Raw genomic sequence first — 17,544 nt, 5'->3', positions numbered from 1 at the left:
GTCCACCCATCTGTCCCGACTCACGAAATAATATCCGCCAACGGGGCTTTTTTCCCAATCTCAGTCCCTGTTGTTTCCCAGAAATGCCGGCTTAGTAAGCTTGAATTTCTCCAAATGTCTCTAAAAAATACCTTCTCTCCTGTTTGGTTCCTGAAGAAAGTTCACATGGGTCGTAAAACTCCCCAAAATACGACGTGCTTTTATTGACACATGGCTGTGGGTTCTCTGGATGAGCTCCAGACATTAACAGTATCACACGGACACAGACAACAGCGTCACTCTCGGGAATACTCACACTGTACATGAGGCATCTTCCCGAGGCAAGAGAGTTAACTGACTATAAAAGTCCACTTTCCACCTTTGCCGAACTAAGCTGGTATTATGGAGTTAGATTTTGGCTGGACTAACGATTGCATGGTCCAATCAAAATCGCGCAGTGAAGTCGAAATCCGGTTCGTTAACTGTCATGCAGATTTCGGTCGATTGCAGGATTTGCAAAGCATGTGCACTGCTAACTCGGTGTCAATACATATTTTCCAAATCTTAATCAAGGTGCTCACGTGATTTGATGCACTTCGCGATGTAAGATCCTTTTTATCACAACATAGATCTTGATTATCGATCAGATCGTCTTGACTGGGCGCCGCCATTTTGTTTGAAGCAAATGCAAGTGATACGAGAGGCTGAATCTGATTGGTCCATAGGAGAGGCTTAGAAGGGACATAACTCGTAATAACCACTGGTGGCGCCACGATCGAGCCTAGGAATTCCAGCCTAGTTCGGCAAGGGTGGAAACTGGACTTCTAAAGTCAGTTAGCTCTCTTGCCTCGGGAAATTGTACATTACGAAGCAAGCAGTATATATCAGTTATGTATCAATATTTCAACATAATATCTATCCACCATTGGGCGATTGCCATCTCTATGTTAACATTACAAACGTGATGAATATTAATATTCGGCAAGTATGGGTACCATTAACTGGAATCGCTGGAATTAACTTAAATCGCCAAAATGTAATACACATGTGTTCATGTGTTCTGTCACGTTGTTCCAACATCACCATAGTTGTTAATTAACCCTACTCACCAACCATACATAATTCTGTACCATGTTCTTTCTTCAATCTTGCTTGACAACGGTATGAGGATCTATACCGAAACGTCGCTTTGACAGTATAATAAAATCGTTATTATCCATACATTTTTGTCTATTTTGTCAGCCGTCAACTTCTAGAAAATGCCTTTCAAACAACACAATAACGATGGTAGAAGCTGGTTAAATGGAACGGCGTCATGAACGACGTGAAATAATGGAATGTATGCTTGCTCTAGTTTCTTTTATATTAAGCTGACTCCTGGCATTATTGCATAATCAGAAAAGTGGGCGAGTGGGGTATCCTAGTGGTTCAAACGTTCGCTATCCACACCATACCACTGGGTTCGAATCCACATATCAAAGTTCAATGAGTGGAGCCAAATCCTGTCTCCCCGTCGGAATAGTGCTGGCGTATGGCTGCCTAAAACCTCACTCACTCACGTAGAAACCGTGACACATCGTATGGTTTGTTAAAACGCATACTATGCAGGACACTACCATCGTGGGTTCGACTCCTAATTCACGCTCATTATGATGCTTGGTTTGTCAGCACCACGCCCATGAGCCTGGGTTCACTGACGTGGCATCACTTCGGGGTTTCCTCCCACATAATGCTGACACTCTCTGGTATATTGAAACACTATTCAAAGCGGCCTAAAATCCAACTCACTCATTTATTCTTAGTATTGTGATTTCATGGCCCTTGACTAACCCATATTCAATGTGGCATGCACTTTAATAGTTTACAAAAGCCTCATACACTTCCACTTGCTATGCATACGCTGACGTTTTCCTTTTAAATTCATAGCTATTGATTTTTTATTTAAATATATTCTGCCTAATCTAGCTCGAAATTTCCAGTAGTTTGTTCGTCAAGACAGTCACGTCTATGTTATATGTGTGGTATTGTGTACGTAGAAACTAGAAAAAACTGTCCGCATATGTGTTCAGCTTTGTTGGATGATCCATAAAGATGTTGAGACTCCAAGCGTATATACTCGCGTAAAAGGCGTCATTTCAGAAACGTACATTTGAAATTGACATGAAATTAATACGAAATTGACATGAAAATGACAAGAAATTGACATGAAATCGACACGAAATTGAAATGAAATGGACAAGTTGAAATTGACATGAAATGTATTGCAATGAAATCATCAAATTATCATCGTGTCATGTCAGCGTGTAAACTCCGATAAGAAAGCAACAGGCAGCTGCTTGCTCGACTTTTAGAGCGCTTACAGCTTCTGTCGCATATACCGAGTTCTCACAGTGGCAGGACAAGGAGCGGGGGGACCACGCTAGCTATGTGCTACATGATATACACACGGTGCTACGGACTCTACACAAACATCGCCTGATCATCATCAATGGCATTTCCCGGCTCTGCAATCAGTCAACAGGAGAAGACCTAGATTGCAGGAGACGTTTGAGGGTTGGTGCCATAGCCAATGGGTATTGGTGATAACCCCCTCCAACATCCCCAGCGCCATCCCCCCTCCCCATACTTAGAGGGTCAGTACACTTCCACAGCCTCGGCGTCGTCACTGCACCCTGCGACGTCACTACGATGCTGTTTACTCGGTGCAAGGCGTTTGGTTGATTGACAAACAAAATCGTAAGTTTCACCCGGAACTGGGCTCTGTCTACGTCAGAGGCTGGCATGTGCGAGGATTTGGCAAGGTCGCGTTAGAATGAATACGTATGGTTCTACAGATCATATATCATAATATTTTGGAAAGCGCTTTTGCAGTTCAGTAAGACTGATGCATTCTAAATGGCTGACATGATGTAATGCTTTATCAAACAACTAAATCAAAGTAGATTAGCACCATTCATACTGCCTCGGCAGCTACCGGGTTCTTCCTAATTGCGGACCACTCAATGACCCTTCATAATTTATTGAAGTCTGTCTCGCAATGAAATCATCTTTGAAAATTATATGTGGTAAACAGTATTTCTGTACCGACATGTCTGGATGAATAAATAGATAAAGCTCAAATTAATATTTGGGTGACCAAATGTAGGCAGTCATCCAACCGTAGCAGATTATATTGGATATGCTACTCATGTACCTGCAAATGATGAGTTCTCGATAATATAGGCATACATCGCTCAGCCTATGATGAGGCAACAGGCGTTATTGTAAATCAAGACATCTATATGGGCAAGAATCAAGAATCAAGAATCAAGAATTTTTATTGCACAGAACACCCTCGTAGGGCAGGGTACAGGCTAGCTACATATGGAATAAATATATCTATCGACATGAAAGGTAGATATACATAATGTACATTATATATATATAAATATTACATATTATTTTCATTCATAGTGTATAAACATTTATATGTATATATCATGAGGTGGCTGGCAGCGTGCACTTTAATGATGCTGATACTGTATAGATAAGACATAATAATCATAAGGTCATATCTAGATGTTGAACATGCGACTGTTAATTAATTGGCTACATCAATAAGGTGATTTATGGATATAAACGGGGCATTTTAGACCAGGGGTCGACATTCGTATTAATATGGTGAAGCATGTATTTCATGATATACGGTATTCACTCACTCACACACGTATATCAACAGCTAATCTGCTGACGCAGCGTAACTATTTTCCTTTCTGCAATCTTTGCTACCATTGTCAACACGTGGAGGTCTTTCAATAGACCAAAATATAAACAACAATTCATTTATAAAAATATCTTTTTGATCATAAAGAATATTTTGCTCGTACTAATTAAAATATTTCCCAAACTTCACAAACATGTTGAGTTCAAAGTTCAGTGTTCAATGATATCTAGGCTTCTTCTTGACGTAATAACCACACGAGGAATGGAATGTAGGACGTGTTCCCAAGGTTTGGCTGAAATACTTCCCCATCATGAGGAAGGTCCTTCTCACTCCAGTCAAAGACCTGACCGAAATACCCACATGCGAAATTAGACTGACAAGCGCCATATTTGATTTCACTTCACAACGGCAACTTGGGAAGGAGCTTCCAGGAGCACTTCCAATGTGTGACGCGCCCCTTCCTTTCTCTGAGCTGGTCCTTCTAAACAAGAGAAAATAAACAATTTCAGTTAAACACCGTTCACATGTGAAATGTTATATGCAATCTAACTCCAGCGGCGGCGCCGTTGTGCCATAGACCCGGTTCGTTCTCTATTTCCATTTGTTTTGAAGATCAGTCCTGGCCTGTAGGTAGGGTGTTGGCGGGAGGGGTGGGGTGTTAGTGGACGGGGTGAGAGGACTGGAAATTCGGGGGTTATGCCACACGGCGAAATGCCATATATCGGTATATCTTGGTCCCACATCTTCGGCTTGTTAACAAGCGACCTCCAAATAAACATTTTTTCCCTTGACATGTTTGTGTACGAAACAACTGATTTCGAGTTGTCTCTGATTAGGATCTTTCGAGTGCGCGGAAGAAGTGCTGTCAGAGCTTCAATTCAAACCTAATGACTTTATGGGTACACAAATGACTTTAGCATACCATATCGGTGACAAAATAGATTACTGGAATCCCCTTTAAGCATATGACGTCCCATTCATTGTTTACAAAACTCTCTTATTACTAATGCAGTTGATTGACAGGCGACAGGGGAATGGTGTCCGTTGCTACCAAAGTCCTATGGTAATAGTTTTAACCTATGGTGAGCAAGAGAAATGTTATTACCCTAACGGAGAATCGGTGTCGGTGTCCCTCTAGCAGTGGCCTCTGTCGTGTGAGACCTGTTTCATGCATCAGGACAATTACCTGATACAACGTTCACATATACAGTGGAACCCTGCTTATCTGGACCCCAGGCACCGGGAAAACATATCTCGTCTGGACGATATTTACGTTAAACGAACTAAATACTGCACATTCGCTGATAGAGGATTGTTCCGGACATTTTCTGCGTCACTACTGCAGGTTATAGTGTCATCACTTACACCATGTCGCTTCCAAGCTATCATTATCACCGTGCAGTGTCCATGTTATCACCATACAGTGTCTATGTTATCACTTACATGTCCATGTTAACACCATAGTGTCCATGTTATCACCTTACAGTGTCTATGTTATCACTTACATGTCCATGTTAACACCATAGTGTCCGTGTTATCACCACCAAACAGTGTCCATGTTATCACCACCATACAGTGTCCATGTTATCACTTACATGTCCATGTTAACACCATAGTGTCCATGTTATCACCTTACAGTGTCTATGTTATCACCACCACCATACAGTGTCCATGTTATCACCACCACCATACAGTGTCCATGTTATCACCACCACCATACAGTGTCTATGTTATCACCACCACCCTGCAGTGTCCATGTTATCACCACCACCCAACAGAGTCCATGTTATTACCATACAGTGTCTATGTTATCACCACCACCATACAGTGTCCATGTTATTACCACCACCCTACAGTGTCCATGTTATCACCACCATACAGTGTCCATGTTATCACCACCACCCTACAGTGTCCATGTTATCACCACCACCTTGCAGTGTCCATGTTATTACCACCACCCTACAGTGTCCATGTTATTACCACCACCCTACAGTGTCCATGTTATTACCACCACCCTACAGTGTCCATGTTATCACCACCACCCTGCAGTGTCCATTTTAAGCACTACCACCATAGAGTGTCCATGTTATTACCACCACCATACGGTGTCCATGTTATTACCACCACCCTACAGTGTCCATGTTATCGCCACCATACAGTGTCCATGTTATCACCACCACCCTGCAGTGTCCATCTTATCACCACCACCTTACAGTGTCCATCTTATCACCACCACCATACAGTGTCCATGTTATCACCACCACCATAGAGTGTCCATGTTATCACCACCACCATAGAGTGTCCATGTTATTACAACCACCCTACAGAGTCCATGTTATCACCACCACCCTACAGTGTCCATGTTATCACCACCACCATACAGTGTCCATGTTATCACCACCACCATACAGTGTCCATGTTATTACCACCACCCTACAGTGTCCATGTTATCACCACCACCATACAGTGTCCATGTTATTACCACCACCATACAGTGTCCATGTTATCACCACCACCCTACAGTGTCCATGTTATCACCACCACCCTACAGTGTCCATGTTATCACCACCACCTTGCAGTGTCCATGTTATTACCACCACCCTACAGTGTCCATGTTATCACCACCACCCTACAGTGTCTATGTTAACACCACCACCATACAGTGTCCATGTTATCACCACCACGATACAGTGTCCATGTTATCACCACCACCATACAGTGTCCATGTTATCACCACCACCTTGCAGTGTCCATGTTATCACCACCACCATACAGTGTCCATCTTATCACCACCACCCTACAGTGTCCATGTTATTACCACCACCCTGCAGTGTCTATGTTATTACCACCACCATACAGTGTCCATGTTATCACCACCACCCTACAGTGTCCATGTTATCACCACCACCCTACAGTGTCCATGTTATCACCACCACCCTACAGTGTCTATGTTAACACCACCACCATACAGTGTCCATGTTATCACCACCACCATACAGTGTCCATGTTATCACCACCACCATACAGTGTCCATGTTATCACCACCACCCTACAGTGTCCATCTTATCACCACCACCATACAGTGTCCATGTTATTACCACCACCCTACAGTGTCCATGTTATCATCACCATACAGTGTCTATGTTATCACCACCACCATAGAGTGTCCATGTTATCACCACCACCATACAGTGTCCATGTTATCACCACCACCATACAGTGTCCATGTTATCACCACCACCATACAGTGTCCATGTTATTACCACCACCCCACAGTGTCCATGTTATCACCACCATACAGTGTCTATGTTATTACCACCACCCTACAGTGTCCATGTTATCACCACCACCCTACAGTGTCCATGTTATCACCGCCACCCTACAGTGTCCATGTTATCACCACCACCATACAGTGTCCATGTTATCACCACCACCATACAGTGTCCATGTTATCACCACCACCCTACAGTGTCCATGTTATCACCACCACCATACAGTGTCCATGTTATCACCACCACCCTGCAGTGTCCATGTTATCACCACCACCATACAGTGTCCATGTTATCACCACCACCCCGCAGTGTCCATCTTATCACCATACAGTGTCCATGTTATCACCACCACCCTACAGTGTCCATCTTATCACCACCACCTTACAGTGTCCATCTTATCACCAAAGCCATACAGTGTCCATGTTATCACCACCACCCCGCAGTGTCATCACCAAAGCCATACAGTGTCCATCTTATCACCAAAGCCATACAGTAGCCATGTTATCACCATACATTGTATTGTCCACGTTATATACATAAATTATCCATGTTATCATCACCACCATACACCCAATACGCCCGGGTTTGATTCCCCACATGGATGCAATGTGTGAAGCTCGTTTTCTGGTGTCCCCTGCTGTGATATTGCTGGATTTTGCTAAACGCGGCGTAAAACCATACTCATTCACTTACTCACTCACCATCGTGTTGCGCCTTAAATGTATGTTATCACCTAATTCATTTGTTGTCTTTTGAACAATTTCCAACACACTGTGTCAGCATATTACCCGTTCCCTGAGACATAATACCGTTATTACAGGAAGGAATTGTCCCTGTTATTACAGGAAGTCGTCCATCTACCATGATTCCACGTGGGTAACCAATGACTCAGCATGATACCATGTGAGTAACCAAAGACGCAGCATGATACCACGTGGGTAACCAAGGACGCAGCATTGTACCACGTGGGTAACCAAGGACACAGCATGATACCACGTGGGTACCCAGGGACGCAGCATGATACCACGTGGGTAACCAAGGACGCAGCATGATACCACGTTGGCAACCAAGGACGCAGCATGATACCACGTTAGTAACCAAAGACGCAGCATGATACCACGTGGTTAACCAAGGACGCAGCATTGTACCACGTGGGTAACCAATGACTCAGCATGATACCACGTGAGTAACCAAGGACGCAGCATGATACCGCGTTGGCAACCAAGGACGCAGCATGATACCACGTGAGTAACCAAGGACGCAGCATGATACCACGTTGGCAACCAAGGACTCAGCATGATACCACGTTGGTAACCAAGGACGCAGTATGATAGCACGTGGTTAACCAAGGATGCAGCATGATACCACGTGGGTAACCAAGGACGCAGCATGATACCACGAGGGTAACCATAGACGCAGCATGATACCACATGAGTAACCAAGGACGCAGCATGATACCACGTGAGTAACCAAGGATTCAGCATGATACCACGTGGGTAACCATGGACGCAGCATGATATCACTTGAGTACCAAGGACGCAGCATGATACCACGTGGGTAACCAAGGACGCAGCATGATACCACGTGGGTAACCAAGGACGCAGCATGATACCACTTGAGTAACCAAGGACGCAGTGTGATACCACGTGGGTAACCAAGGACGCAGCATGATACCACGTGAGTAACCAAGGACGCAGCATGATACTACGTGGGTAACCAAGGATTCAGCATGATACCACGTGGGTAACCATAGACGCAGCATGATATCACTTGAGTACCAAGGACGCAGTATGATACCATGTGGGTAACCAAGGACGCAGCATGATACCACGTGGGTAACCAAGGACGCAGCATGGAGATGGGGGTATGATAATTAAGTTTTATCTGTTTGATAAAAGCAGGTTGTTGATGCCATTGTCAGCTGAGAGGCTTCATAATGTTAAGAATCGTAATAGGTATTCGTGTTAATCAGACATGTTTGTTTGATGCAAATATCGCTGCGGAGCACTATTCATATGAACCATGTAAGATGTGCCATTAATGAAGCATTACCCATGACTACGGCAACAAGTAGTTGGTTTCCCTATCCGGTTACACATGAAATATACTCACCGCCAAAAGAAACGAGAATACCATACATGATAGTTAATATATGAAGACTTACTCATATTCACGAGATATTAGATTTATTCGATGCACAAAGGTACATACTGGTATATACTGGTATGTTATATGAACTGATTCTCATGCACATGTGAAGGCACCGTGACTCGAGATGCTCCATATGTCCCGTGCAGGATTTGCCTGTAAAGTTTAGAAATCACGTGCAGTATATCCTGATAAGAATAAAGACACTCTCTGGTAACCTTAAATTCTGCTGCCCACCTGTTTACGGTGGAGTAGGAGGGGGTCATCTTTCCCTAGTGTTGTACTCATAACGTCATAGATAGCTCTTGGTGTTTAGCCATTTTTCTGCAAGCACTTGATCACTGCACGTAACTCAGGTTTATCCATGTTCCAAAGATCAGAGACGCCTGTTTATTTGTCTGACATATGAAGTTCCGAACTTATCGGTGAACCTTCAGCAACATGTGAGAGTCCTATTTGGTAGTTTTACACAGGTATATAATGCGGAAAATGAATTCCATTGTGACATATGTAGGTAACATGTTGCGTAAGTCTTCCAACCTTTGGGAATCGTTCGATGGCTTCCTTTAAAAGCCCCTAATTTTCCTTGTTTCGGTGCAGTGCCAAGACACTATAAACAATGCACTATTTGATCAATAAGGATATTAGTTATCAGTTACTTGTGTGTTGTATTTGTTAAATTGTATGGGTTTTTATTCCAACCTATCAAAGCTAGTGCTGTCGGACAAACCAGAATACTTTTAAATTATTTTTATTATATTTTGTGAGGGTGGCGTATGGCCTCCGTCGGTCGAAATCTTAAACCGAAAAGTTTAAAATATGTCGCCTTTGTTACGACTCGAGTTCCAAAGTATTCTCACGCCTTTGATCGGACAAAACGTGTATGTCACATCCATGTTCTACCCCTTCTAAACAATTCCCCTCAAATACAAATTAATTTCATATCTAGATAGGTAGATTTATAGATATGAAATATTTTGCTTGAGGGAGAGAGAATTATACAGTGAGCATGTTTGTTCTCTGTGTTTACTGCCGAACATTAATAGTGTTCCCCGTTTCTTCAAAGGTGTTGGGTGTTTTGTTCTGGTTCCGAGTTGGATGTTTTGTTCTGGTGTCGAGTTGGATGGGTTTTTTCTGGTCCCGAGTTGGATGTTTTGTTCTGGTCCCGAGTTGGATGTTTTGTTCTGGTCCCGAGTTGGATGTTTTGTTCTGGTCCCGAGTTGGATGTTTTGTTCTGGTCTCGAGTTGGATGTTTTGTTCTGGTCTCGAGTTGGATGTTTTGTTCTGGTCTCGAGTTGGATGGGTTTTTTCTTGTCCCGAGTTTGATCTTGCCACGAGTTTGATGATTTGTTCTGGTCCCGAGTTGGATGTTTTGTTCTGGTCCCGAGTTGGATGTTTTGTTCTGGTCTCGAGTTGGATGGGTTTTTTCTTGTCCCGAGTTTGATCTTGCCACGAGTTGGATGTTTTGTTCTGGTCCCGAGTTGGATGTTTTGTTCTGGTCCCGAGTTGGATGTTTTGTGCACGGTCACTCAACCTAACTTGGTGAAATGTACACGATGGTTTGCACCGTGCAGCGACAGAGTCCAGTTTTAATATCACCTCTATATTTTCATAAGTTCAAAGTTTGTTTCGCGATCAATATATGTGACATTGTGTGCCCGCTTAGCGTCTTGAATGGCAGCTTGTTGGGTAACACTGTAATTGTACTAGCGCTGTTATCCTGTTGTAACCTCTTTGCGTCTGATCCGCAGGTCATGTGTATATAATAATATATTATGCAAATATGGTTCAGCTTTGATAAAATCTTTATATGTACTTGAAATATTCTATATTAAAACAAGACAACGACCACTGTACACTTAGAAATACATTTAATATTGATGGAAGAGAGCGGGCTATTTGTGTTCGAAATATTTATGTTTTTCAGTAAGCACTCAAAACAATTGTTTTCGGCACATCTACCATGTCCGTTTGGTGAGTGCAAATTATTTTTTCCAGCATATTGCGGGAACAGGCTATCAAATGGTCGGCCCCCCTAAATCACATGGTCACAATTACTATCACCAACCCAAAATGTTGAGAGAGCTCCCACACCTATGCGGCTATCAAGTGTCGGTGTCACCCTGAGGTTTACCATCTACCCCTCCGTCTCCATCCACACCCTCCCCCTTCACCCCCCACGATCACGAGGGGTCGGGGTGCTGCTCGATATCTGCAGGTGTCAGGCCATGTGGCCCACAGGAAGTCTCTCCTTCCTCCCTGGCTCCGCTCTCATTGCAACCAGGCGTTTTCTGGCCCAGTTCGATTACAACCTGAGTTGTCGAAAAGCAGTCCTGCCAGAATATCGCAAATTATGAACCTTTGACCTGGAACACGTATCCTCCAAGCTGTCAAGAGTTAGGTGGGAATTCAATGCATCGTGATGCTAAATTTAAAGGGGGTCTTATCATGATTGTTTTTGTAGGATTTATATTTATCACCTGGATTTATGTGAAACAACTTACACTGTATTATTTGAAACAAATTAAAAGTTACCTGCCTGGTGTCAACACATCTTATTCATTTACGAATCATCGGTCATCATGTTGACGTTCCTAAAAATACCAGTCTGGACTGTTTCGAGTCCGGACTAATAGGGTTCCACTGTACATCATTAAAACCCTGCTGATTCGGGTCCGGCAATACAACGTGTTCCGCAATACCGATCTTGTAAACAAGAGTGAAATAAAACACCGTGAAACCTTGTTGGTTCGAAAACCCCGCCCTACCGGACGATTAACATGAGAGGGAAGGCCATGAATAACAGGAGAGAGAAGGCCATGAATAACAGGAGAGAGAAGGCCATGAATAACATGATAGAGAAGGCCATGAATAACATGAGAGGGAAGGCCATGAATAACAGGAGAGAGAAGGCCATGAATAACAGGGGAGAGAAGGCCATGAATAACATGAGTGGAAAGGCCATGAATAACAGGAGGGAAAAGGCCATGAATAACATGAGAGGGAAAAGGCCATGAATAACAGGAGGGAAAAGGTCATGAATAACATGAGAGGGAAAAGGCCATGAATAACAGGAGGGAAAAGGCCATGAATAACAGGAGAGAGAAGGCTATGAATAACAGGAGAGAGAAGGCCATGAATATCACGAGAGGGAAGGCCATGAATAACAGGAGAGAAAAAGCCATGAATAACAGGAGAGAGAAGGCCATGAATAACATGAGGGGGAAGGCCATGAAAAACAGGAGAGGGAAGGCCATGCGTGTCTGATGGACTGTCCGGAATAGCCTGTCAACAACACAAAACTACCTGCTGAGACTTTATTGACTGCTGAGACTGTTATTGTGGGGAGTGTGTGTGTGTGTGTGTGGGGGGGGGGGGGGGGGGGGGGGGGGGTGAGAGACAGTAGCTCATCCGTCATATTACATATGGGAGAAAGGATACCGATTATTCAAGCAACACTGGATGTCTGGGTGTTGTACAGCGGGTCCAGTGTACAGCATGTCTAGTGTACAGCACGTCCAGTGTACATCGGGTCTATTGTACAGCAGGTCTATTGTACAGCACGTCTAGTGTACAGCACGTCTAGTGTACAGCACGTCTAGTGTACAGCACGTCTATTGTACAGCACGTCTATTGTACAGCACGTCCAGTGTACAGCATGTCCAGTGTACAGCGGGTCTATTGTACAGCGGGTCTATTGTACAGCACGTCTGTTGTACAGCACGTCTATTGTACAGCACGTCTAGTGTACAGCGCGTCTAGTGTACAACACGTCTAGTGTACAGAACGTCTAGTGTACAGCACGTCTATTGTACAGCACGTCAAGTGTACAGCACGTCAAGTGTACAGCGGGTCTATTGTACAGCACGTCCAGTGTACAGCGGGTCTATTGTACATCACGTCTATTGTACAGCACGTCTAGTGTACAGCACGTCTATTGTACAGCACGTCCAGTGTACATCACGTCTATTGTACAGCACGTCTAGTGTACAGCGCGTCTACTGTACAGCATGTCTAGTGTACAGCACGTCTATTGTACAGCGCGTCTATTGTACAGCGCGTCTATTGTACAGCACGTCTAGTACAGAGCATGTTTGAAATAAGGTCCAATCCACATAGGTTCCACCACGGTGTCATAAGTGTATTCATGTTGTGTTTTTGTTTGCATGTATTATCATTGCCATAATGTATAAATGTCATGTCTTGCATATGTTATGCATAATGTCTTAGGTGTTTGTCCCCGGCCCTTGGTGAGTGTATGAATTCAATAAGATTATACATGTATCTAATATCTATTAACAACAATCACGCCACGCAAGTTGTTTTTTTTGGCGCTTTAAAGTTTGTCTGACTTCCATGGCTATCTACATTTTCTTTCCTACCTATCGTATCCTCTCTATGTCCGTACCAATCCCCTTCTCGCTCCCTCCTGACCCCTTCAGAGGGCCTTCAAACAGCGCCGTGGCAAACACTTCAGGTAAAGGGGTGAGGTACAAGACCAAAGCCATATAACGAGGAACGCGTGTGCCTTAATCAGTATTACGACATCTACCGACATACGACAACCGGCCCGTATCCGGGATACCGTGGACTGGGGTGACAATGGAGTCAATTGAGGCTAGTACAAAAATAATCTACTTAGCCCATCCTTTTTACGGCAACAATGAGCGAGGGGATCCCCTCTGATCCAATATTGGCGGGGAAGGCCATGGGATATTCAGGCTAAAATTTATTGCCTGGTACCTATTTTAATACAATTCTCCTCACTGGGAGAAAGAGGTCTTACGGAGCCTTTTATTACTCACTCGATATCTGTATGCTCTTTGGCAGTGTGAGGAGCCTGGAACACGGTTTCAAAGTGCGGACAACAAAGAAAGGGGTGTGTTGAGTTCTAGAGCGGCTTCATACAAAGGGGTAACATCTCTAGAAAATTACAGGCGCGAGGTGTGATTGTCGAGGGGCATCCTGTCTACCAATTATAAACTTGCACAGTGACGTGAAGACGAATTTGTACAAAAACCGTGACCACAATAATGGAGTTTTACCGGCAATGATCATATTTACGTACTGAAAGACATGGACATATTCAGCATACTTTAATCCAATGCCCTATACACAGACACATATATTTGGGTATTTCGTACAAAAGTGAAATGAAAAGTGTCAAGAAATGCCATTACGTGTTTCCTGTGTGTATATGAGCGGTCTTCGACGTCCGTTATGTGAAGCATAGGTCTCTCACACCACCTTGCCATGTCAAACCCGCATATCTCAGACCAAGGATCATATAGGGATGAAACTGGGATTCGAACCCATGATCAGCGAATCCTGACCGGGTAAGGTCTGCAACTCTGCTCAACGAATAAGGGCACCTTAACTGTTGGGCCAGTCGTGTGCCTTAACTGAACGTGACGCATTTTGTGGACGTGTACTACTACGATAAATCCCACGGGAACACCCTGGTGATAATGTGGTGAACCAAGCATGCACCTGTTCCATCAGTGCCGTCTACAGTCCCGCCGGTGCCGTCTACAGTCCTGCCAGTACCGTCTACAGTCCTGCCAGTGCCGTCTACAGTCCTGCCAGTGCCATCTACAGTCCCGCCGGTGCCGTCTACAGTCCCGCCAGTGCCGTCTACAGTCCTGCCAGTGCCGTCTACAGTCCCACCAGTGCCGTCTACAGTCCCACCAGTGCCGTCTACAATCCCGCCAGTGCCGTCTACAGTCCCGCCAGTGCCGTCTACAGTCCTGCCAGTGCCGTCTACAGTCCCATCAGTGCTGTCTACAGTCCTGCCAGTGCCGTCTACAGTCCCGCCAGTGCCGTCTACAGTCCCACCAGTGCTGTCTACAGTCCTGCCAGTGCCGTCTACAGTCCCACCAGTGCCGTCTACAGTCCCGCCAGTGCCGTCTACAGTCCCATCAGTGCCGTCTACAGTCCTGCCAGTGCCGTCCACAGTCCCGCCAGTGCCGTCTACAGTCCCACCAGTGCCGTCTACAGTCCCACCAGTGCCGTCTACAGTCCCGCCAGTGCCGTCTACAGTCCTGCCAGTGCCGTCTACAGTCCCGCCAGTGCCGTCTACAGTCCCGCCAGTGCCGTCTACAGTCCCGCCAGTGCCGTCTACAGTCCTGCCAGTGCCGTCTACAGTCCCACCAGTGCCGTCTACAGTTCTGCCAGTGCCGTCTACAGTCCCGCCAGTGCCGTCTACAGTCCCGCCAGTGCCGTCTACAGTCCTGCCAGTGCCGTCTACAGTGCCGTCTACAGTCCTGCCAGTGCCGTCTACAGTCCAGCTAGTGCCGTCTTCATTCCCGCCAGTGCCGTCTACAGTCCTGCCAGTGCCGTCTACAGTCCCGCCAGTGCCGTCTACTGTCCTGAATTTGAGGAGTTAGCGCCAAGGGCGTTGATGAGCACGCCATTATAAGATCTATGTGTAACTGAAGGTCTTGTTTTGTGGTTTACATCGCAGTTAACCTGGTGTCAAGGGTGTAAATACAATCAACAACAGTATACGCCATTGGGGTCCGCAACAACACCTAAATTGACCAGCAATAAGACGTCACGTCAACGATTATCGGCGTATTACCGCTTCGATCACCACACCCCAATCTTGTATTGATATTTTGGTGCGTTGATTCCAAACAAATACTACATAGGAGGAGTGGAAGTAAAAACCCTTCAATAACCCTTCGTTAATCAGGAAGTCATGCTGTCCGTGCGTCTTCTGCATGTATTTGTGCTACAATCAGTATCTAAAGTCAGTCAATATACTAAATCAGGTAATACGTAAATAGACTGAATGTGGACAACTGGTTGATTTCTCTGGATGAACGAGGTTTCACTGTAATTTAAATCAATGACCAGTTTTGAATCGTGTTGCAATTGAAGATATTACGGAAATACACACGCGCTCACTGTCCTAGGATAATGAACAAACCGAGTTCTATGTTGAAGAGATCAAGCATTATAAACATTATGCCAATGCGAATGATCCAACCCACATTGAACAGGTATGGTTCGCCTCAAATCAAAACAATCTTATTTCTAATACACGACGGAGTGGTGCGTCGCCCTGTCTCACCCAGTCATCCTAACTTCACCATATACCCAATGTGGAGATTAGGGACTTAGCACTTGTTACCTATCTGCCCTGAACTGACCCTCTTTCTACAGGTGTCCAGTGGCTGACCTACTTGTGTCCCGCAGGTGGGGTACGGTGATGGGGGGTCCTGCTGCACCGAGACGCCAGGGGGGAAGAAGGGGGAGGGTTGTAGCGTTTCTGCGTTCACATGTCGTTATACTGGTATTTGACGAAGGTAGGCTGATTGTTCTACAGTTAAATATTGTTATTCCGAACTTGCTTAGTATGGACACCCTTTTAACCGGTCTTATTTGTATTGGGGGTGGGAGCAGTGAGAACATCGGGATATGTACTTTCCCACCTTCACTGTTGTCGTATTTAGAATATCCTCGTTACAATAAGCGTCGTTTACTTACTAGTTAAGGGTACTGTTAGAGAGCCTGACATTGACGGTTGTGCAGCTGTTATGATTTAAACCACATAAACGGTCCAGGGTCCACTTGCACAAGGCGATATTAGCGCTAAGGCTATCGTAAGCTAAGATCGCTTTGTGCAAGTGGGCCCTGGAGATGTGGGTTAATAAGGGTATGGGGTCTTACTCCGAAGTCTGTAATAATACCGATCTATCATTCCGGTCTCCGAGAACTAGATACGGACGGTCACAGAACATAACGACGGTCACATAATACGACCTAGCCTGTCTCGCAGACCCTGAATCTTCATATTTTCCCTTCCAGATAGCCCTTTCGGTCTTAGAAACAATATTGCCTAGGCTTTAAGATTGGTAAGGTCATGTTCCAGCCAGCCCTTTCGGTAATGGAAAAGTACTAAACGATGCAAGTCTTCCATCTCACTGGGGCTCCTTTTTAATTTGTTTCTATCAAAATAATATACATTTTCAGAGACTAAGCGTCTGCCTTTGAGACTGTAACGTTTATGTGTTTGTAATGTTGAAGCTTTATCCCTGAGTCAATAATCGAGTTTGGACCCGACAATCAGGGATTGAAAATATGAGCAACGATCGACGCCGTCGGGGTACGGTGACACGCAATCAGCGAAGACAAGCACTATTGCCAACCCTAAAGATTGGTAAGGCCATATTGGGTCGGAATGCCCGTTCATTTGTTTCCCATGTGACATTCTTCAGAAGTTGACTGGCATTTTAGATAGGAAGCGAAAGCCGGCTCGACGATAACACGTAACATGAGACCTCTCCTCTGACCTGACTCTGTCCAACCAACTGTCAAACACAAGTCTTGCATTTCAAAATTTATAGGAAATGATGGCGTTGGAAATTGTCCATGACACATGTCCGATGGCCGTGGCGTGACTAAACAGAGTAATTCGGTTCGACATTGTGTAAAACC

The 17,544-nt window shown here is 44.8% G+C and overlaps 1 protein-coding gene across 1 annotated transcript; it reads left to right on the top strand.

Annotated features, from left to right (window-relative positions):
- Window positions 1–12,165: 12,165 nt before the first annotated feature.
- On the top strand, window positions 12,166–15,520 carry LOC139450319 (DNA-directed RNA polymerase II subunit RPB1-like). The gene is made up of 3 exons (XM_071232000.1): window positions 12,166–12,363; window positions 13,545–13,579; window positions 14,605–15,520. Exons 1-3 carry the CDS (start codon window positions 12,166–12,168, stop codon window positions 15,518–15,520), a joined length of 1,149 nt encoding a protein of 382 aa, XP_071088101.1.
- Window positions 15,521–17,544: the final 2,024 nt, after the last annotated feature.

The sequence above is a fragment of the Haliotis cracherodii genome, unplaced genomic scaffold (assembly GCF_022045235.1).
Source record: "Haliotis cracherodii isolate W230 unplaced genomic scaffold, xgHalCrac1.p SCAF_8, whole genome shotgun sequence".
In the NCBI taxonomy this organism is placed as follows: domain Eukaryota; kingdom Metazoa; phylum Mollusca; class Gastropoda; order Lepetellida; family Haliotidae; genus Haliotis; species Haliotis cracherodii.
This window is presented reverse-complemented; position numbering and strand designations above follow the sequence as displayed.

Coding starts and splice junctions, on each gene's coding strand:
- LOC139450319 (XM_071232000.1), top strand. CDS start 12,166: ATGAATAACAGGAGGGAAAAGGCCATGAATAACAGGAGAGAGAAGGCT. Junction 12,364..13,544: donor GGAGAGGGAAGGCCATGCGT/GTCTGATGGACT, acceptor TGACCCCTTCAG/AGGGCCTTCAAACAGCGCCG. Junction 13,580..14,604: donor CGCCGTGGCAAACACTTCAG/GTAAAGGGGTGA, acceptor CTGTTCCATCAG/TGCCGTCTACAGTCCCGCCG.